Raw genomic sequence first — 21,452 nt, 5'->3', positions numbered from 1 at the left:
GCTAACCTGGTTCCAGCTTCAGGAGCACAAAACTCAAGCCTTTGATCACTTGACACTTTTAAACAGCACCAACTGGCACTCTAGCTTATTTGGACCTTAAATGCCACCACCTCTCACTAGATTCCAAACGTTATTTAAATTTTATTTCAAGAATTAAAAAAAAAGAGAGAGAGGGAGAGAAGAAGCTTATCAGAATAAGAGCATCCTAGGAATGTTCTTAGTCTCTATTCAGCTTTTGGCTGACATATGAAATTATAGACAATAAATATAGCCCCCTTCCCCAGGTGTGAAGCTAACCCAGCTTCTTCTGGGGCTTGGTTACAGTGTTCATAAAGACAAACTGCCTTCAAAATCAGGCTAGTGACGCTGTGGCCCCAGTGGCCTCTGCAAATGAGGCCTGGCCATCCACCGGTGGACAGACACATAGTGTCCAACATCAGTCCCTGGGCCCTTCTGCCTCCCAAGTCTCAGCAGGATCCCTGTGAGGGAGCAGCCCGTACTTCCTTTGGAGGACAGCCGTAGTGTTTTCCAGGGCACTGAGGAGGAAATGGAGGACAGTTAAGAGTCTGACTTCTCAAAGCCCACCAGAGTCCAGTGATCAGGGAGCTCTAACTCTCTGGTCTTACTGCACTCTGTTCATCAAACCCTTGAAGAATTCTTTCGAATTCAGAAAAAAAACAGCAAACACCAGCAAACTTAGTCTCATTCCACCCACTTCTCCAAAATCAAGGTTGTCAGGGCAAGAGAGTGTGGCAACCTTTATTTTGTCAAGGCCATTTTTGCATCTCCCAACCTCCCTCAAATTCTATCCCCATAGCATAGGAGAGAGACTCACCAGCCTGCACGAATGATGTCAAACTTTCCAGGCACAGACAAGTCAACCACAGTTGAGCCGAGGCGACACCTGGGGCTCTTACCATCCCCAATTGGCCCCCCATCGATTACCAAGGACAGTTGAGGCCAGAGGTCCTGGAACTCCTAAGAAGAGGGAGAGGAAGAGCATGGACACTAATTCCATGCAATGATGTCACACTGCAGGCAGGGTTCACAAGTAAGACAAAGGCTACACAATCCCAAACCAGGAGGCACATTCCTATAAGAGGAGATGGAACCTCAATTAATTACGGTCAGCTATGCTAAGGACACTGCATTAGCACCTAGGACACTACATCCTATGAGGTCTGAGGTCCCCCCCGCCACATCAGCACCCCAAGTAACATCTATCTAGAGCTCAAAGAATATCTTGCTGTGCCAGGAAGAAATTCCATACATCATTTCTGTTGGGGAGTTGTAAGTACAATGATTGGAGTCCGAGCTAGAGCCCAAAGGGATGGGCTCTACCCTGGACTTTCCTCCAAATCTCAGTATGACCGCATTCAAGTTACTTTATCTAGGGCTGGAAAATAAGGGAGCTGGACAGATGCTCCCTAAGGTTCCCTCCAGCTCTAGCACTCCGATCCTGGGTCTCAGGAGAACTGTGGATCACGGTACAGAGAGGAAACGGGGTGGACTCTTTAAGTGCATGCCACCAACACTCAATCCTTGGGCTATGGGAAGGGGTACTCCCTTCTTAGCTACAGCATCACCCACTCCCCCTCATCCCTGCCCTCATCCCTTATGAAGACACCACAGTGACAGATGGGCCTGGGAATTTGGGATGGGGGAATACCAGTTGGATAGGTCAACTATTTGCTGAGCAGGTAGGAATACTCCCACCATCCCCTTCCCCACCGCCTTGAGTATGGGCACCAGGACCAAGTAAAAGCCTGCAGTCTGAGAATAAGAAGGGATGCTGAGCTCTCACTTTCCAAGACTCCTGAACCCACTCTCTAGGTCTGGGCATGGAAAACCACATCCTTTTACTATGTTCTGCATTTAAGTTCAGTAAGAAGAAAACAGTGTGGTTAAGTTGAATTTCTTTGTGTCCTCATCTGTTCCAAGCTATGGAGCTAACACAGGATTAGGATGATCCTTTCTTTGACCTGGCTTATGGCAGAGGTAAGAGAACGTGGTCAGGAGTCCCTGGGACAAGTGATTTAACTTTCTGGAGCCTAACTTCCTTTATAGCACTGTTGTAAAGACTTACTGCCTTATTCCCCAATAACTGCTACCCCTACAGCAGGGGAAAAATGATTATACTTACAATGTTTCTTATTAAAAAGTCTAGAGGCCAGGTGCACGAAATTCGTGCATGGGTAGGGTCCCTACGCCTGGCTGGTGATCAGGGCCGGCCAGGGCCTGCCTGCCTTCCTTCCGCGTCACCCCCTGGTGGTCAATGCACATCATAGCAAGCGATCAAACTCCAGAAGGGACAATTTGCCTATTAGCCTTTTATTATATAGGATAGAAAGAAAACACCCATTCCCCCCTCACTTCTCAAGCTTTGTAATAAAACCTTCCCAAGATTCTTTAACTTGGATTTCCCCCAACTCAACCCCTGTCAACTGGGCAGACTTCCCAACATTAGACTCTCCTGTCAGGCAATTCCAGTGAACCACCAACCCTAATGGTTCAGAGAAAACTGTGTTAGGCCTGATGACATTTGGGGATGGGACGACAACTATGTAACTCTCACCTTCACATTCAGAGAACTGGGCTGGGAGCTGAGGTTGGCACTGGTGAGAGCAAGTGGTCCCCCAAACATCTGGGCCAAGTCCTGCATGAAGGCATGGTCAGGAATCCGGATACCTACAAGCTATGAAGCAAGGTGAAAGGGGATCATGAGAAAGGATGGAAGGAGTGGGTTAATGGGTCCAGCCTGGATCCTTGTGAAAGCCAAATGGCAGGGAGACACAAGAGAAAATCGGACTCACAGGAGTGAAGGGGTTCAGGTCCTTATTGAGCTCCTCCGATCGTTCCATCACCAGGGTCACTGGTCCTGGTAACAGGTCTTTCAGGAGCCCCTCGGGTACTTTCACATGGCAGTACCTGGGAAACAAAGGGGGCACAAATCTACCAAGGATGAAGGCCCACTGCTGGTCCTGGTCCAGACTTTAGGCCGATCTAGAAAAGGGGACCCTAGGGACTACTGTGGGATCCATCTGTCACCTAAGAGCCTGAGAAGGTTGGGCTCCAGAGAAGCACCCCAAGCTTGGGGCCCACATGCCTCTCTGGTCTCTGAAACTACAACAGTTGCGCTGCTATCCCGCTCCGTGTTTTATTTTCTCTTCAAAGCCCTCCCTACTAAATTAAGCTACTGTTTCCTTTTTTCTTTCTTTTTTTAACCGTGGGAGTTACCCGCCCCGCCCCCATTAATCACAAAAAACGCCAGAATAGGGGCCCTGCCCGCCTCGTTCATTGCTGCGCCGCAGCCTCTCATTGAGGGCCTGGCAGACGTTAAGTGCTCGACACATTTCCAGTTCCGGATTCCTGGGCGAGCCGGACAGGCCCCTCCCGCTCCCAGCGCCTCAGTCTCCCAAGCCTGTCACCGGAAGCCCCTCCCGTGGAGCCGCCCCCAGCGGGGCCGGGTCGGGGAAGCCTTACCTGTAGACGTCCACCACGCGGCCCAGGCACACGGCCAGCGGCTTGGCCTCGCTACGGCCCTTGAGGCGGTACACAGCGTCCAGTGCCGCCGAGCAACTCGCCGAGCACGCCAGGCCGTACAGCGTATCGGTGGGGACGGCCACCACGGCGCCGGAGCGCAGCTCGGCCACGGCAGCCCGCAGCGCCTCGGTCCAACCGGCGCGCTCCGGGCTTGCGGCCCGCACGGCCCCGTCCCCCGGGAGCCGTAACAGCCGGGCCCCCGGCGTCGCCCGAGCGGGGCCCGGAGGGCGGAGGAGGCGGCCCTTGCGGGCGGAGCCCGCCGGCCCCTCACTCAATCCCACGCTGGCAGCCACCGCGGCCCTCAGTCCCCTACACGGACGCGCCGGAGACATCCGCCCAGGCCCGCTTCCGGGAGGAAGTGACGCACCCAGTCAGCTTCCGGTTCGGGAGGCTCGGCCCCACCTCCGCGCCGGGCAACTTAAAGGGACCACGACTCCCAGGAGGATTGAAGGAGACCGGTGGGGACGGGGCGGGGCGCAGCTTTGCGGAACCTTAGCGCAGCGCTGGGGAGGGGGCGGCCGAAAGGGGGGCGGTGGTCGGGCCGCGCAGGCGGAGATGGAATGGGGCCCCGGCTCAGACTGGTCACGGGGGTGAGAGGGGGCCCGTCGGGGCGGGGGGAATGGGCTCGGACCCCGCGCCAGCGCCGGCCCTGACGGCCTGTCTCGCTCTTTCCGGGCAGGGAGGCTGCCGGCGTGGACCGTGGGAAGGCGGGGCTGGGGCTCGGCGGGAGGCCACCCCCGCAGCCGCCCCGGGATGAGCGCGCCCAGCAGCTGCTGGACGCGGTGGAGCAGCGGCAGCGGCAGCTCCTGGACACCATCGCCGCCTGCGAGGAGATGCTGCGGCAGCTGGGCCGCCGGCGCCCGGAGCCGGCGGGTGGCGGGGTCAGTGCCTCCCGGCTGGGCCTGGGAGGTGGGGACTGTCCACTGGCTAGATTTGCTGAGCCCTAGCTTCCCCCGAGTGAAAGTGTCCCCACTGCTGTACCTCCCACTTTTCATCTGGGTGAGAGGCTCTGAAAAAGTTCAGTGCTGTCCAGATGCCAAGTAGCCATTATCCTTGCGGGCCTAATCCAAGGCCTTTCCTCCCAGCCTCACTTTTTTCCTTTCTGTTCCAACCAGAATGTCTCATCCAAACCCGGGGCGCCCCCCCAGCCAGCTGTCTGCGCCAGAGGCGGTTTCCCAAAGGATGCTGGCGATGGAGCTACGGAACCCTGACCATTCCCGAGCCCGTGGCCCTGAGTTCTCTCCCTCCGGGGGGCTGGTGGCTGGACTCTGAACAACTGCCTTCAGTAAAGGACCAGTCTTCACTGGCGGCGGCTGGAACTTGGCCCTCAGCCTGGGGTGGCAGCTCTGCTAGCAGCTGGGTTCACTCCTTCATCCTGGCTGATGCAGTGCTGAGCTTTGAAATGTAGCCATGGAATACCCAGGCTGATGACCGGAGTTGGGCAGGCCAGCAGTGCTCGCCAGAGTGGTCTGGCCTGCTTTCGGGGATCCAGGTGGTGTTACATGTCCATTTCATGCTTTGGGGGCTCCAAGTCCCACAAACACTTTTAGCAGAGCCTTGATTAAAAGGAAGCCTGCAGACTCTCCTGGTGACTGGCCTTTCCTTTCTGTCCCATCTCTAAGACTGATGGCTGGGGAGGGAGGGAGTGGTTGAAAGCTGGCAGGGTTGGGAAGAAATACCACAGATAACTACCAGATTTAAATAAGCATTTAATTAGGATCTCATTAGTATTTAATATTGCTTTTTCAATTCCAAAAAGTTAAATTTTCACTTCTTAGCAGATATTTTAAAGTACAATATTAAGTTTATACAAAATGAGCAATTAAGCAAACACCATTATTTCACATTCTTCAAAAATACAAATTCATATTTACTCTTTTTTGGGTTTGGAGGTTTCTTCCTTTGGAAGTACTGAACCTGTAACGTTTTCATATCGCTCAGTGAAAGTCTGTTGTTCCCATGTTTCACACTTAAATGAATTTGATAGGCTTTACATAATCCAAATAAAACTATTGGGTTTTAGATAACTGTCACCAAGACCTTCAGCCAATGACTAGTGTATGTCCAAAAAAAAGGCTCTTGTGAGTCTTGCCTTTCGGGGCCAGAAGATCTAAGCCAGAGATTCAGCAAAACCAAGTTTCCAGCCACCTTCCCCAAACGGGTCTAGGAGTTCGCAGTGAAAGGAAACAACCACCTTGAACTCTGACCCCCGCCCCCACATTCACCAAAAACAACAACAGGACTAGAGTCAAACATCGCCCTAGGGGAGGCCTGAGGACACAGGGGAGAGGGCAAGAGAGGCCTCTGACTTGGCACCACTGTGAGGATAACAAGGATATTGCAAAAAACAACCCTGGGTTTTGGTGAAAAAAGGTTTTATGAAAAACTTTCCCATAAGAAAAAGAGTAGAAACTGCATTGAGCTGAGAAAGTGACACTACATTATCACCCAATTTTTGGCCCAGCAGGCACACCACCAAAAGGGCAGTGTGTGGTTTTAAACTTTGCATCCAGTAAAAAAGGCTGTACTATGTACACATTAACATAAAGATCCAGTTTAATTTGCATTTTCAGTGCAGACTGAGAAGCCCTCTTGAACAGGCTTAACAGTGAGAAATGCCCAAACAGTGGTCATCAGCTTCCCCAAAGGGCATGAGAAGAAACACAGGACCCTTTCGCTCTTCCCCAAGACTGTCCCAGAGGAAACAGCCTATCTGGTTACCAATCAGAAATATGTATAATTCCGTTTTCTTGCCTCCTCCCTCCCCAGTATTAAGGAATGAACAATTCTGATCAATGTCACAGCAGAATCATTTGCATATTGGATCTATGGAAATCTTTCTGCTTTGGCTGAAGTTTTTTCAAACTTTTCCATTGTATAGTAGCCTGAGAATGAAGATAAAATGGGGTGGTAGGGGAAACAAGAGAGGAGTGAGGCAGAAGGGGAAAAGTTGATAAAGCAAATTATTAACAGCTTTGTTTATTGGATTTAATGAAGGCTGGAGGCCTTTTTGCTTAAAGAGCCAATAGGGGCAGTATGGGAGCGGTAAGGAAATGGCTTATGTTGCCTCCCCACCTCTAACACCCCCCCAAACATATTTCTGATTGGTGATTAGGAAAACTGAAAAGTCTTTAGCAATACTGTTGCAAGTTCCACAAATCAATGGTTTCGGTGATTCTGGAGAAGTCTTTTAAGATTAAGGACAATGGACGTGATTACAAATATAAAAGTCTAGAAGGTGCCAGGTTTCTACCTAGGAACATCCTGTTCCTTCCTTTCAGGCATCACTTTGTAATGGTGAAGGGGGGGAAAGATGGCAAGGGTGCAAGAAGTGATGCAAAGGGGCCTCAACAGTCAGCAGAAAACAGGACCCGCAGTTCTTTAGAGAGCCTGAGGGGGCGCCCTCAGGCACACAGGGAAGGCTTGCATAGATTGAGCAGTTGCTGAGAATGCATAATAGTGTTTCCCTACAGACAGCCTCCTGGTACAGGGCTGATGGAGCAGAAAATGCGGCCAGGCCAGGGCCACATGGGACAACGACCATCAAGCTACACATATTGCACCAAGGTAAGTGCTTTTCTTTTCACACCTCAATTTAACTTTTTATTCTAAGCAAAAAATAAAACTTTGTGTGAAGCACACACACACACACACACACACACACACACACAAAAGAAATTGCAGCAATTGGGTTAAAGATAAAATAACCTAAAGTGCTTTTTATTTTATTATTTCTTTAATATACCAATATGAGGTTCTGCAAACTCGTCCCTCTGGACACATTCAGCATTATACAAAGTCTCTCAGGAAACCCTCCCACCCTCCATTATCCCCATCAGTCCACTGCCTTGACACTCTCCAAGCTACTGACTCTCCCAGAGGTGGTAAACAGAAGTCCCTTGCTTCTGCCCAGAGAGGTCTTCACACATGAAGGCCCCCCAGGCTTTGTACCAAGATCTCCTTCTAAAAGGATGGGGGCAGGGGATTCAATAAATGACACTAACTCCTGCCACCAACCTAGTGATGTCCCCATGAGGCTGACCAGACGCCGACAGGAAAGGCAGGGCCACTTTCCCTCAATGCCTGGGAAGGGCCAAATTCACTAAGGCAGTTTGGTGGTGCCAGCCAAAGTTTCCTCCCACCTCCTGAGCCCAGGTACTCCAATTCCTGATGCTGACTAGCACCCTGTATAGGAGCAGTATAACTGGAGATGCTAGTGGGAACTGGAAGTATAAACCTACAGGGTGGAAATGGTTAAGGTTCCCATGGGAAGAAAAAGGCTTGATTTCACCTGGTAGAAGTCTGCAGACCTTCTCTAACCTTACCCTAGGTTCACTCCAGGTTTGGGAAACCACACTCTCCATGAAGGCTCTGTCTGGATCCACTTTAGCCAGCGGCCCGCTCTTCTCCAAGGTCCTTGGCACTAAAGGCCAGGTTTCCAGAGGAGGTGGGGAGGGAGAGTGCTGGAGGAGAAAGGAAAGACTGCCTATCCTGTGGAGTAAACCTGCTCTTCTTTACAACCACTCACTGACATTTTAAGCACGCTCATGATTTTTCAAAAGCTGATTGATTGGGTTTGATAGTTGTCCTCGTAATCTCGAATCATCCTCAAAAGGCAGATACTGCAACTAGAAAAATCTGTCCACCTCAGCACTATTTTGAGATGCTTCTTCATCACCCCCCGTCTTTGGAGAGTAGAAAAGCCACTGACCTGGGCAGGCTCAACAAGGTAGCACAGGCCTGGCTACCAGAAAGAAGCAACATTTACACCATGGACGCTTCTTGCGGCTTTCCCTGGGCTCCCGTTTCCCACCTGCTCCCAGGGAACTCAGTCCCAGGTGACTCTAGGGGTGTGGGAAGAGGTCATTCCTGCCCTCCGATGCCAACTACCTTTGGGTCGTATTGTGCTGGTCTCTCACAGAAGAGGTAGAGAAAACACAAGTGTCCTACCTCAAAGCTTCCTATGGTGCCTGGTCCACAGAGCCAAGGACAAGCCATGCTCAGCAGCTGGTTTTCCAGGACCAACTCTGTGGTACTAGAAGATTCCTCCTGCCTTATCAACTCCTGCTGAGGTCAATGGTCCAGAACCCACCAGCCTTATGGGGAGGAGAGTGCAGGTTAAAAGGAAACCCATTCTGCCTAGACTCCTGGAATGAGAAGCCAGCAGCTGCTTGTGGCTAAGCCCACTTCTCATTGCAGTGACAACGTTCACCACCACTGCCCTCTTGTCCAAGTCTGTCCCTGAACATCCTGTTAAATGCTGGGCTTCTGGCTCCCAAAATGATCTGCTCTGGATACTGTCTTGGCTGGCCTTGAGTATGGCTCAGAGACAGGAGAGTGGCAAATGCAGCTCTTTTTTACATTAGGGAGTGGGAAAAGGAAGGCAAGATTATGGCTACTTTCTGCCCGACATCATTGACTCAGAAGAGCAGCCCTGTTTGCTCAAGGCGGGGAAGAGGCCTAGTCTATAGGCACGGGGCCATGCCCAGCTTCTGAGCTCAGTGAGCTTGGTGAGCGCTTTTGACTACATTAATATAGCCAGTTGAGAGAAACTTTCCATTTTAGTGTGGGCTGTATTTTATGTTTTATGTTTAGAGGCAATGACTTGGAGCCAAAGGCAGACAGATGGTTGTAATTCTATACACAAATCAAAAAACAATTCTTCTTTCCTATAACACAACTTAATGAAACATTCCAAATGAGATAACTTATTGCAACATTTCAGGCTTTTTGGTGGAAGGGGAATTTTTTTGTTTTACCCTGAGTAGAAGATCATCGTTTTGTGTGTTTTTTTGTTTATTTTTTGTTTTTGTTTAGACATCATGTGACTAAGCTGAGCAAGTCACATCCTTCTTTGCACTGTACTAGGCTGTATGCAAAATCCAGAGGGGCGAGAGGTGGAGATGGGAGGGGCAACCAAAAGCCTGGCTAGAACCTGGAACCAGGATACCTGGCCTGCCTATTACATGCCACCTTAAAAAACCTCCCTCAACGATACACCTTCTGATAAGCAAAATGCAGCTCTTCTGCTCCATAGAAGAGAAATACCATTAAAGGAAGGCAGAGCACCGACCAGCAACTGGCCATACACCCACATGTCCACTCTAGGACAAAACAGGGATGTTCCCCAAGAAAAATTCGCTGTGACCTGCAAACCCTGGCAACCAATTGAGAGACAGAACCAGGAAGGCAAAGACTGTGATCACGTTGCTAGAGCCTGCTCTGCACACACGCCATTGGCAGATAGCAAACAGCTCGCTCGGGCCCCTGCAGAACCAGATCCTCCCTACAGCTTCGGGCCAGGCTTTTAGCTGCCCATCTGTGCTGCAGCTGGATGCAGACGACACCTGCCACAGTCACTCCGAGCTCCACTGACACCAAGTGCAAATATCAAAACCATCTCACCCAATTCCTGTCCGGCTCACAGCTGTCTGACCTGCCTCTGCCACTTCCCTCTCTGATGGAGTGAGGGTCTGGCCTTTGGAGCAAGCTTCAGCCTCAGGCTCAAAAGACGCACAGGGAGGAACAACACCTGACACACTGAATTCTACTGTCCAGACCACAAGGCCCCAGTGCAAGTGATGGGCAACGTCAGATTGATGGAAACCACACCCTTTCACTTGGAATTTTTATGCATACGAGTAACCTTAATTTCCAAGTTCACATGACAATAAGCAAAAGTGACATACAGTGCAGCCAAACAGTTCATTTATAACTTAGCTTTTTTTTTTGTTTTGTTTTGTGGTTTTTTTTTCCCCCCAAAGATCAGTTCCTTAAAATGGATGCTCCTGGGATATGAATAAAGAAAATATATCCGAAAGCTGAGGATTTCAAATAGATTTCTTCATCCTTCAAATTACCGATCCCATGATGGTAGACATCGCACCTATGTGTGCTTCTTGCTTGCCCTCTCTTCCCGGAGGGGAGCACAGCCGGCCTTTCACTTGGAGAAGCTGCTGGTCAGGCCCAGCTCCTCCTCCCCCTGCAGTAGTGCTTCAATGGGAATCAGATTGGACGGTGTGTCCAGGTTCTGGAGGGACAGAAACTCTGACACATCCATGGCACTTAACGTTTCTGTCTGAGGGTCTGGAGGAGTCTCTGCTTGTCTGCTTTGCTCACAGGAAGAGGGGATGGCGGAGGAGGATGACAGGGGGACAGAGGGTGAGGAGAAAGTCTGTGGTGGTAGCTTCAGGCTGGGCCCCTCGGGAGGCTGGGGGCTTGGCTCTGGAGGGGGTGGGGAGGAACAGCCCTTTCTCCTGCCAGCCGCCCGCTCCTTAGCAGAGTCCCGGCATGCGCACTGACACTGACACGCCTCTTCTTGCTTGATGATGATCACAGGAACACTGAGGCCAATCTGCTGTACAGAGCTCCCTGCGAGAGAGGCGAGAGAGACTGCTCTTCAAGTGGCTGCAGGGCACAGGGGGATCTAGACTAGGTGAGAGCTGAGTGCCATGGAGGCGGGAATGATGATGGAGAGGGGGGATGCCATGCGCCAAGACAAAGTCCCTCTTCCTTAGAAAGCCATGCACACCATCGAGATGTGCCCCGTATTTCCAGCCATCCTCTCCCCTACACCCTCCATACCAGCCAGGGCGGCGGATACCTCCCTTTTCCTGACATGTTTTTTACCTCTGTGCTTCCTGTGGCCTAAACTCCTTCTGGAGAACTTACTCTTCTTATCTCTGAAGGCCCAGCTCACTCCCCTTACCCCTCTGATGCCTCCAGGCAGTGTTTCCAGCAGGCTTACCCTAGGGCCGGCCCAAGGCAGCTGCCTGGCACCGTGCAGAGCTCCTGCATTCCTCCCGCATCTAGCATCTTTGTCCCTTTGTCCGCACTGTATGGGACTTGTTCACTCCGCCTGCCCGAGGCTCCTTCAGGACATTTCACTCATCTTTGTAGCTGTCTCTGACACACAGTGGGTGTCCGTAAAACCTCCTTCTACACAACCAGCCTAATGTGCACACACTCTGAACTCAGATAGGTTTTGTGTGTCTCAAAAGCCCTAGAGACCAAGGGGCAGGAGAGCAGAGTGGGAGCCAGGAGGCCTGAGAACTCGTGCTTTGGCTCTGCCACAAACTCATTTGTGACTCTGGGGGAGTCATTTAATCTTTCAGGACCTCAGTTTCTTAATCCATAACATAAAGAGTTTGAAAAAAAAGGACCTTTTAGTTCTATACAGTCTCTGACCTAGATACTATTTTTTCATTACTGTAATTAGGAAAGAGTCCAGTGAATTAACAACTGCCCTCTTTAGCATTAACTGTGATTCAAAATTTTTTTTCTGGCTACATTTAAAAGCTGTATCTGAAAGGGAAAGAACTGTTACTATGTTAAAAGTGGCATTAGTAAGTGCACTAACCTCCAATAGTTATAAAGAATGAGATACTCTAATAAATAAACAATACAATGTGACAATTTTGATTTCAAAGTTTTAAAAACTGGGCAAAGCAACAATTAACAATTGTGCCTCAAAGGGCCCAGGGAGTTGACTATCTTTTAAAGCTCACATAGAATTACATACCTGTGCTACTGGCTACTGGTACCGCAGTGGTAAAAAACACCTTCTCAACTTTAGATGCTTGCTGCTGGGGAAAAAAAAAAATCACATTTATGGCACCCGAATATGGCAGAGCTCCAAGGAGCTGAAGCCTCCCCAATATGATGGTCATCCAAGAGGGAGAGAACGCTCAGTGCTGCGGGATTTGCACTGAGAGATGTTTTGTTTGCGCTCTGGCATGAGGTCACCCCACTGTTTGACATTCAGTGTGGACAATGTAGCCAGCTTTGTCCTCCACTCCTTGGCTGCCTCCCAGCTGCCTAATCCAGTGGTTCCATGTGCCCAAAGGCTCCTCCAAGGTTGCTGTTCTCAAGCTGATGATCTCAGAGGGAGCCCCAGGGCTAGCTTCCCCTCTGAGCTCTCCACTCTCTGCCATTCCCCAATAGTTCTAAGAGGCTGGAACTTCTTTATCCCCTCAAGGATTAAGATGCATGCTAGGAACAGGCTAAGACTGCCCCTCACAGGAAGAACAGCCCAGGTGAAGGCCCTGAGCACAGGGCAGTTGTTCAAGGGTGGGCCCTGAACTCTGCCACACCTGATTCCAGTCCTTATTAGTTGTTAAGGTCAGGCAAGTGATTCAACCTCTGACAGTCTCAGTTTCCCCACCGGTAATAATGGGGATGATAACCAAAGAACCCCAGCAAGGATGAAATGAGAGCATGCATGTAGAGTCCTAGGCGAGTGGTGAGCACCCGGCAAACATTAGCTACTTATGTTACTACTAAGCAGGACTATAAAGTCATGCCCAGAAATCACCCTAATCACTTTAGTACACTTCCTATTAAATTGACTATCTTCAAGTCTTAACTTCAAAAGGCTTTGTCTTTTTTTAAATGATTGTTTAAAGTTTTACATATGTCTCCTTTTCCCTCCATTGACCCCCCCAAACTCTGCCCCCCACCTCCGCCCCCCCAAGGGCAAGCCCCCACCGGCCCGGTGTCTGTGTCCATTGGTTATGCTAATATGCATACATACAAGTCCTTTGGTTGATCCCTACCCCGCCCCCTGCCATTTGTCTCTGGATCTAGGGCTTTGTCTTTTATCCCTCTAAGGAAATAAAGAAAATCTAGGAGGAATGTGAAAGCTTCTGGCTAAGTTATAGATGACACTGTAAAATAATGATGGAAAAATTAGATCCATATTTAAATACATGAAAATGAGTTGTGTGGAAAAGGAATGACGACACTTGTTCCATGCAGCTCCCCCGGGCAGATTCAGAAAGAAATGATAAAAACCACATGGAAGCAGATTGGGTCGTAATATTGAAAAGACCTTTCCATTTGAGAATGGAACTAGGTTGCCTCCAGAGGTGGCTGGCACCCTGTTTATGGAATTTGAGTGCTCTCACTATTTAGCCCTAAATAGTTTATTTGAGATATTTAATTGAACAATGAAGTCATTTCCTTATCATTGAGACCAAACGCTTTGCAGAAAATAGCTCCAAGTGGGCTCTGGGAGCAGAGATTATTTCTCTGACGTGCATCTGATGGGGTGGTATCAGTCCCTCGCCTCAGTGTGACTCTGCCCTGGAGACAGAAGGCGCTTCCTGAACCGCTCTTGGGCCTCCGGAGTTGGCTGACTGCGCTCCTGTCCTAGGTGACAGGATTAGACTGCAGGTGGAATACTTGTTCAAGTGCCAACTGCTCGGGAAACGTAAGCCTGATTCTCTGCCTCCCTACTGTAGGTCCGACCACAGCATTCCCTGGGTTTACACCACCTGATTCTGGGGAAAATGACCGAGAGACAGAATTATATGTTTCAGGGCTTGACAGCCACTTTCCTTTTTTGAAGCAAAAGCCTCTGAACATGTCACCTATGTAAGGACACTTCAGCCCACTGGTTCTGTTTATACATAATACTTACCATTTGTTCTTGGTTTTGTGGTGAACTGGTGGCACCATTCAATATCCACTGTAAGTTCTGTTCTCCCATGACAAGGCTGGACTGCAGGATAGCCGTGCTGGGCGTCGGGGTGATGGTTATGGTGGGATTATTAGTTAGGACAGAGTTGGCACCCAGGGGTAGAGTCTGGACCATGGCTGGCAGGGGTTCAGTAGTACTTTGTGGTTGGGGCGCTGCTGCCACGGCTGACGTCACTGCCGCTGCTGATGCAGAAGCCCCAGCAACAACAGAAAGTCCTGGTACGATGGGCTGCGGTGCCTGAGGGTGCGGAAGAAACTCTTGATGATTAGCAGCAAACTGTGTGCTGTGGGGGACAGGCACTTCTGGAGGTGGTAAGAGAGCAGGGGGGTTGCCAAATGCAGCTTGCTGGGCACCAGGTCCTAAGGAGGGAGCAGGCGGAGGAGCAGACGGTGCTGAGGCTGGTAGTAGAGGCTGGGGTGGCTCGGAGATGCCAGGCTGCAGTACAAGTGGAAGAGATAAAGATGCTGAATTTCCTGTGGGTGGCGGAACATCATTGACTGACTCTGCATCACCATTAAAACTTTCAATCAAGGCAGCTGGCAAAAAAAAGAAATAGAAACATATATACATATCCCAAGCCTTACATGAGCCACAAAAACACAGTCACTATGAGCTAAACCAAAGACAGCTGAAGTCTGTCGGAGCCAATTCCTTCGTTGCTAGCAGGCTGGCTTTCTGCTTTTCACTTAATGACACCTCTGGTCAAAGAACCAGGCTTCACAATCAATCTCACTTTCTAAACGTGAAGACCTAGTATGGGTCTCAGCATAAAAAAACGCGTTGTAAGGCTTTTCTACAAATGGGACTCGACATCCTTTCTGGCATGACCAGTGTGCACGCTTTCTGACTACTGCGCGGCTTCAGGGAGATTCTCATTCGAACACAGTCTGAGCTAAGCCTGTGGATCCTATCCTCTCACAAATGGGTGTCACATCAGAAGAGCTCACAGTTTCTCTCATTTTTAAAGCCAACAAGAGCTTTTGGAAAAGGAGACCCTCCTCTTTGAGGGTCGAGGGAAAAGTAGACCCTTGCTGAGGGAAGTAGGGGAAAAGATGGAATTGAACTGAAAGGCCCTTACTTTTCTAACCCCTCACTGAAAGTCACTTCATTCAAAGAAACTGAAATAATCTTTCACCATGCCTGTCATTCAGAGAGTCAATGTGTGAATTCCCCTTCCCAGTGCTGAGATCTGGGCAGGAAGAGAGACTGTATAACAAACCTGTCTGTTGAGGATCTTCCTGAATTGCCGTATCATCTGAATTCTGGAACATGGACTTAAAGATGATTGCTGGTGAAAGTGTGCTGAGGTCCTGGCCCTGTGTCTGATGGACAAAGACAAGGATGTGAGACCCGCCATCGGAGGCAATTCTTCGCAATGAGAGGACACAGAGCAGCACAACCACCTGATCTTCTGATACGCTTCTTGTTTCTAACTTTTCCTTTTCAGGTGACATTTATGTCCCTAAACCTCAGACACTCAACACTGGGCCCTCAAATACTCTTAAAACAGAACCCGACAAGCTGACTAGCAGCTGAATGCCCGTTTCCCTAATGCTTTACTGGCACACAGGCATGCTTGTTCATTTATTGTGCTCCAGCTACAACGGCAGAGCTGAGGAGTTGTGACGAGACCGTATGCTCTACAAAGTGTAATATATTTACTATCTGGCCCTTTACAAAAAAAGTGTGCCAACCCGTACTTTAACAGACCAAATCCTACATAAAAATGGGATCGAATAATACCCATTACCTGCAACTTGTTTTTCTCATATAATAATATATTGTTAATAACTTTCAAGGTCATTACATAACATCTATAATATTCTAATACGTGTACCTGGTAATGAATCAACCACTATAAAGAACTTTTAATGACAGGCAATAGTGATCCTTTTATATGCACTATTGTCTTGTCATTACATTGATTCTTTGTAACTTACAAATAAGAAAAGGTCAGCAGCATTTATAAAGATAAAATGTGAAACAAACAAACACATATTACTCTGAGGACCTGAGTCTTGACAAGCACTAAATAAAATGACCACCTCGCTCTAGCTCAGTGGACAGAGTGTTGGCCTGTGGACTGAAGGGTCCCAGGTTCGATTCTGGTCAAGGGCACATGCTCGGGTTGCAGGCTCAGTCCTCAATAGAGCGTGTGCAGGAGGCAGCCTATCAATTATTCTCTCTCATCATTGATGTTTCTCTTTCTTCCTCTCCCTTCCTCTCTGAAAGCAATAAAAATATATTTAAAAAAAATAAAATAAAATGACCACCTCCAGGCTAACTGTTAGTTAAGGGAAGGGGAAAACACCAATTCTTTTATCTGCAATCCACCTCCACTCATTCATTTTGTAGGACAAGAGTGACAAAGGCAACCTCCAAGAGTCTAGACAAGTCCTAGAAATAAGTGAAGCAAGGGGCAAGGGCCGGGAGGCTGGGGCAGAGAGCACGCGTCCCGTCATCTGGGCTTCAGTGGAATCCTGCCACGTGGTTCTGCGGGCTGGGGAGTACCAGAGCTCAAGCACAGTCCCAAATTTGGATCATTTGGTGAAGTCTACTGACTTGTCATTAAAAGCAAGTAACTGAAATCCATTTAAAAACACTGTATAAACCAAACAAAACCTATCTGCCGGCCAGATCTGGCCCCAGTGCCAACTTGCACTTTAAGGTCATTCTGCAACAACTCTGCTTGTGCGAGAAGAATCACTCGGGGGCTGGGCAAAGTGTGCTGAGCAGAACAGTCCAGCCACTGGAGGTCCTCAGAGAGGAAACTGCCCTTTTGAGCCAAGAGAGGCCAATGACTCTAGCATGATCCCACCATCTGGAAGGCTGAGAGGGGAAGTTCGCTGGATCGGACTGCCAGTGTGACAGAGATGAAGGCAGAAATCTATGTGAGGCTTCCAGCTTCCATCCACAGGGTGTTGAGAATCCCAGGCAGGACAGTGGCCCTCCAAGTTTTCATTGTGATACAAAGAAGTATATTTTACATTATGGAGTATATATATACATAGATATTTCATATAACATACATATCCATGTGTATAACTGAAACAGAAGTCTATGAAATAGAGCTTATCCTTACTATACGCAATGTCTTCTAATATTTTCTATTCTGTTGATGTTCTTAAAATGCTGATTATAAATACTATTTTATAACCCAATAATGAGGTACAATCATTTCTTGTTGTTGTTAATCCTTACCCAAGGATATATTTCCCATTGATTTTTAGAGAAAGTGGAAGGGGAATGGAGAGAGAGAGAGAGAGGGAAAAAGAGGGAGAGGGAGAAGAAAGTCTATGTGAGAGAGACACATTGATTGGTTGCCTTTTGCATGCACCCTGACCAGGACCAGGGATCGAGCCGACAACCCAAGTATGTGCCCTTGACTGGAAATGGAACCCGCAACCCTTTGGGTGAGCAGGCCAATGCTCAATCCCCTGAGACACACCGGCCACAGCAAAGTACAACTCATTTTGAAAAATAGTGGGCTAACAACCACCACTAAACTATAAACTTTGCAACTTCCTCTTGGTTGTTTTTTTGTTTTCCTGTTTACAAATCACCAACAATAACATTGTTGACTGATGAGCCTGCATGACTCCAAAAGATTATGCACAAGAATGTTCACAGCACTATTCATCATGGCCCCAAACTAGGAACTATCCAGATACCCAAGGGAAGTAGAAAGAACAAATTATGGTGTATTTATTTACCATTGGATGTTAACAATCAATTTTTTTAAAGCAAAGTAAAACAATGCAAAATTACTCTTATGACTTCAAGGAATTATGGCCTTAGCTTGAAAGGCTAAAAATGAGACTATTTCCAATTCTGGGATAAATGCTGGGTAGTAAGGGCACAATATGTAACTTGACCCCAAGGGATAGCGCAGCCTCTCTCTTGCTGATGTAAATTGTAGTAGGAAAGCAGTCCTGTTTTTTATAAGTATGTACCTAATGTTCCCTCATACCAAGATTCCTCACCGGGTGACCCCAGGGCTCCAGAAAGCTCCTCAATCATCCGTCACAGCCCTAGCCAGGAGTAAACCCCTAAACTATTTAACACAATCTGAAATTAAAGAGCTATTATGACTAGAAATCTTAGGTTGCACAGCTCAGAGGGCAAATAGGCTACCCCAGTGGTCGGCAAACTCATTAGTCAACAGAGCCAAATATCAACAGTACAATGATTGAAATTTCTTTTGAGAGCCAAATTTTTTAAACTTAAACTTCTTCTAACGCCACTTCTTCAAAATAGACTCGCCCAGGCCGTGGTATTTTGTGGAAGAGCCACACTCAAGGGGCCAAAGAGCCGCATGTGGCTCGCGAGCCGTGGTTTGCTGACCACGGGGCTACCCAATACAGACATTTCTTTTAGAGCATTAGCTCTGAAATGTGAATATGCATAAAAATCATATGAAGTGCTTATTTACTGTGGTTTGTTTTTTTCCTTCTGATTGGTTAATTTCTATTGACTTATTTTCAACTTAACTGATTCTTTCTTCTGTCATTTCCAACCTGCTGCTAAGCTTATCAGTGAATATTTTATTTCACATAAATTTTCAGTTCCAGAATTTCCAGTTGGTACATTTTTAATAGTCTATTTCTCTGCTGAGATTTCCTATATATTCAATCATTATAAGCACATTCCTTTGAGCTACTTAAAAATCCTTGTCCGCAGTCCTGTTGGTATGGCTCAGTTGGTTGGAATATTGTCGGTGCCAGCAAGATTGAGGGTTTGATTCCCAGTCAGGGCACGTATCTAGGTTACGGGTTTGATCCCCAGGGGGAAGGCATACAGAGGCAACCGATCAATGTTTCTCTCTCTTTCTCCTTCTCTCTTCTTCTCTTTATAAAAATCATTAAAACACATCCTCGAGTGAGAATTAAAAAAAAAAAATCTTTGTCCACCAAATCTAACATCTGGCTATCTTGAGGTGGGTCTCCATAGGATTACTTTTCCTCTTGCATAGGGATAATGGTTTTGTTTCTTTTCGTGTTTACTAATTCTGGATTACCCTGTACATTGCAAATAACATGTTATAGAAAAACTCTGGATTCTGTGACACTTGGAAGAGTGTTTGCTTTAACATTCCATTGACTGGGCTGAACTCCAGCGCCACACTCTCTTCTCTGCAGTGGACAGCAGCTGCAATCTTTGTCCACTTCTTTAGCCTTAGCTGGGCTGCTTAGAGTCTGCCCCACACAGCCATAGTTCAGGGGTCAACTAGAGATCTGGACAGAGTTTACACAAAGAACTTGGGGCTCCCCCTCTGTGGTTCTCTCCTTTCCAGGCTATGCCCCTTATTTTCTAGACGCTTTGGTAGCCCTGACCTCTGCTCTCTGGATTATCATGCCAGTAGCACTGAGTGTTTACTGAGTTTTGGCCACCTTGTTTGGTGTCAACCGGAGCTGGCACTGAGTAGGTAAGTGATAAAACCTGAAAACCCAGCCAAGTGCCTTTGCTATCTTTCAGGTGGCCCCTTCTTCCAAGGGTTACCTCTGCCTATTTGGGTTGCTCTCTGGTGCCTTCGAGTAGCTGTTTTTTATATTTTGTCCACATATATCTTTTTAAAAATATATATGTGTTTTTATTGATTTCAGAGAGGAAAGGAGAGGGAGAGATAGAAATATCAATGATGAGAGGGAATCATTGATCAGCTGCCTCCTGCACTTCCCCTACTGGAATTAAACCGTGACCTCCTGGTTCATAGATTGACACTCAACCACTGAGCCACACTGGTCGGGCTATCTTGTTGTTTTCTATGTGAGAGTTGGTCTGATAAGAGGACGCTGCCATGACCAGACCCAGGCCTTGGGGTGCGTATATAAAAATGCAGTGTCAGGTGCCACTCCTAGGGACCTGGGGCAGGTAAGGGAATAGGGAATGCTGGGGTGGCAGCAAGATCCTACGCTGGCAGAAATGCTGCAGATGACTCCACTTTGAGAAATACTTTTTCACAGCATTCCTGAGTCATTTAGTCTCTGTTCCTATCACACTGATTTCTTCTTATTTATCATGTATATACCCAGAAACTCTAACCTAAGCTATATTTACTTAGCAAAGAAAAACAAAAAAAATTGCACACTAACAACCGGTGCTGGTGACACAGTAAAGCACAAGATGCTCAAGGAGCAGCATGAGCTCAGGCTTAATGCAGGGGTCTGCAAGGCACATCACGGAGCCATGGGAAAGGAGGGGAAATGCCAAACAGAGTGAACTGGATAGCGGGGTTGTCCTTTAGCAGGGGGCCCAAAGAGGAGGTTGCCTTAAAAACCCCAATGTGGGGAGCTCAAAGAAAGGAAAAGACTGACTCGGATCAGACTGGCGGGGTTTCAAAAGTCTGGAGACTGGAATTCGGGTTCCCCCTTATAGGGGACTAATTTTAAGCTCCTCAAGGACAGACCACACCTACATTTTTACCACTACAAGCTCAGCACCAGTACACTGCCTGATGGAGTAGGCACCTGATAAATATTTGTTCAATGAATAAAGAAAGAAATTTTCTGGGGCCAGGAGGTTATCAAGTGAGTGATCTGGGTCAGAAGGCATTAGGCATCAGAAAGAACAACCTCTCTATGAGAGCTGGTATTAAAAAACAACAACGCAGAAATAAAATCAGAAAACTCTAAACCTAAAATAGTCATTTAGTCTCTGTTCCTATCGCATTGAATAGTCAGTAACTGAACACAACTAAATTTGGAAGACTTCAAAAACTGGTCTCTCTCAATTTTCCCACCAAATCGAGTGCTCAATTCTTGCACTTATTTTTCTAGTATCCATATCACAGGTATACTTACTGTATTGGAATTTTCTCGAAATTCAGAATCTGTGGACAGAAGACTCAAGTCACTCAGACAAAGTGAGTGATTTGCATCCTGTGAAAGAGAAAAAATTCTTGAGTACCAAAAGAAAAAAAATATATCAGGATTTATAGTAGCATATCATGTACTGAAACACCCGATTACAATGCCCCAAATGTCTAGATGTAAACCATCTAAACAAGGACTATGTGAATTACTTCAATTTTTAAAATCCTGATATTCTTAGAAGAATCTCTTACATTTCTTAAAGATGATTAGTAAAGAGTTTAAGAATTATCTCCCAACTAAGGCTCTAGAATAACAAAAGCCATGGTAATATGAAATTAACAGTATTTGTATAATTGGTCTTATCAGTTACAAAGTGATTTCACATAACCTCATTTGCTATTCATATAAAACTTTGAAGTATTATTTTACATTTCCATTTGAAATGAGAAAATTAATAGGGTGTGGCAGTGAACGATCCAAAATCACATGCTAATTCACAGAACAGAAACCCAGTGCTTCTAGCAGAAAGTCCTCCCATCACATCCCTGTGTCCTCAATATGGGCATCTCAGGGATCCTTCCTCAGAGCGTTATGAGGATTGACTATTAAAATATGGC

The 21,452-nt window shown here is 47.5% G+C and overlaps 3 protein-coding genes across 4 annotated transcripts in view; 1 reads left to right on the top strand and 2 right to left on the bottom strand.

The window, feature by feature from the left end:
- Positions 1 to 121: 121 nt before the first annotated feature.
- Positions 122 to 3,875, bottom strand: YRDC (yrdC N6-threonylcarbamoyltransferase domain containing; the record flags this gene model as incomplete). The annotated part of the gene is made up of 5 exons (XM_079777402.1): positions 122 to 536; positions 836 to 978; positions 2,576 to 2,695; positions 2,814 to 2,928; positions 3,484 to 3,875. The coding sequence occupies 5 exons, from the start codon at positions 3,873 to 3,875 to the stop codon at positions 437 to 439; spliced, it is 870 nt and encodes a 289-aa protein (XP_079633528.1). The 3' UTR covers positions 122 to 436.
- On the top strand, positions 3,871 to 5,128 carry LOC307103240 (uncharacterized protein C1orf122). Of its 2 annotated transcripts, none has more exons than XM_079777404.1 (3): positions 3,871 to 4,001; positions 4,223 to 4,424; positions 4,659 to 5,128. In XM_079777404.1, the coding sequence occupies exons 2-3, from the start codon at positions 4,377 to 4,379 to the stop codon at positions 4,752 to 4,754; spliced, it is 144 nt and encodes a 47-aa protein (XP_079633530.1). In that variant the 5' UTR covers positions 3,871 to 4,001; positions 4,223 to 4,376; the 3' UTR covers positions 4,755 to 5,128. The 2 variants fall into 2 exon arrangements, with proteins under 2 accessions (XP_079633530.1, XP_079633529.1); XM_079777403.1 differs by lacking the exon at positions 3,871 to 4,001 and adding an exon at positions 4,027 to 4,133.
- A 99-nt stretch (positions 5,129 to 5,227) lies between these two features.
- MTF1 (metal regulatory transcription factor 1) overlaps positions 5,228 to 21,452 on the bottom strand; it is a 41,971-nt gene continuing 25,746 nt past the window's right edge. Inside the window, exons 7-11 of the mRNA XM_079777179.1 lie at positions 20,824 to 20,901; positions 15,243 to 15,345; positions 13,964 to 14,559; positions 12,065 to 12,128; positions 5,228 to 10,914 (exon numbers count right to left, since the gene is read on the bottom strand). Of these exons, the coding sequence (XP_079633305.1) occupies positions 10,484 to 10,914; positions 12,065 to 12,128; positions 13,964 to 14,559; positions 15,243 to 15,345; positions 20,824 to 20,901 (1,272 nt within the window). The 3' untranslated portion in view covers positions 5,228 to 10,483. The remainder of the gene's footprint in view (positions 10,915 to 12,064; positions 12,129 to 13,963; positions 14,560 to 15,242; positions 15,346 to 20,823; positions 20,902 to 21,452) is intronic.

The sequence above is a fragment of the Cnephaeus nilssonii genome (genome assembly GCF_951640355.1).
Source record: "Cnephaeus nilssonii genome assembly, chromosome: 7".
NCBI lineage: Eukaryota > Metazoa > Chordata > Mammalia > Chiroptera > Vespertilionidae > Cnephaeus > Cnephaeus nilssonii.
The sequence above is the reverse complement of the archived record's forward strand: the minus strand, read 5'-3'. Positions and strand labels throughout refer to the sequence as shown.

What these genes read in the sequence shown, in the direction of transcription:
- LOC307103240 (XM_079777403.1), top strand. Translation starts at nt 4,099, where the DNA reads ATGGAATGGGGCCCCGGCTCAGACTGGTCACGGGG. An exon ending in GGCTCAGACTGGTCACGGGG is followed by an intron (nt 4,134 to 4,222) that starts GTGAGAGGGGGC and finishes CTTTCCGGGCAG; the next exon opens with GGAGGCTGCCGGCGTGGACC. An exon ending in CGGAGCCGGCGGGTGGCGGG is followed by an intron (nt 4,425 to 4,658) that starts GTCAGTGCCTCC and finishes TGTTCCAACCAG; the next exon opens with AATGTCTCATCCAAACCCGG.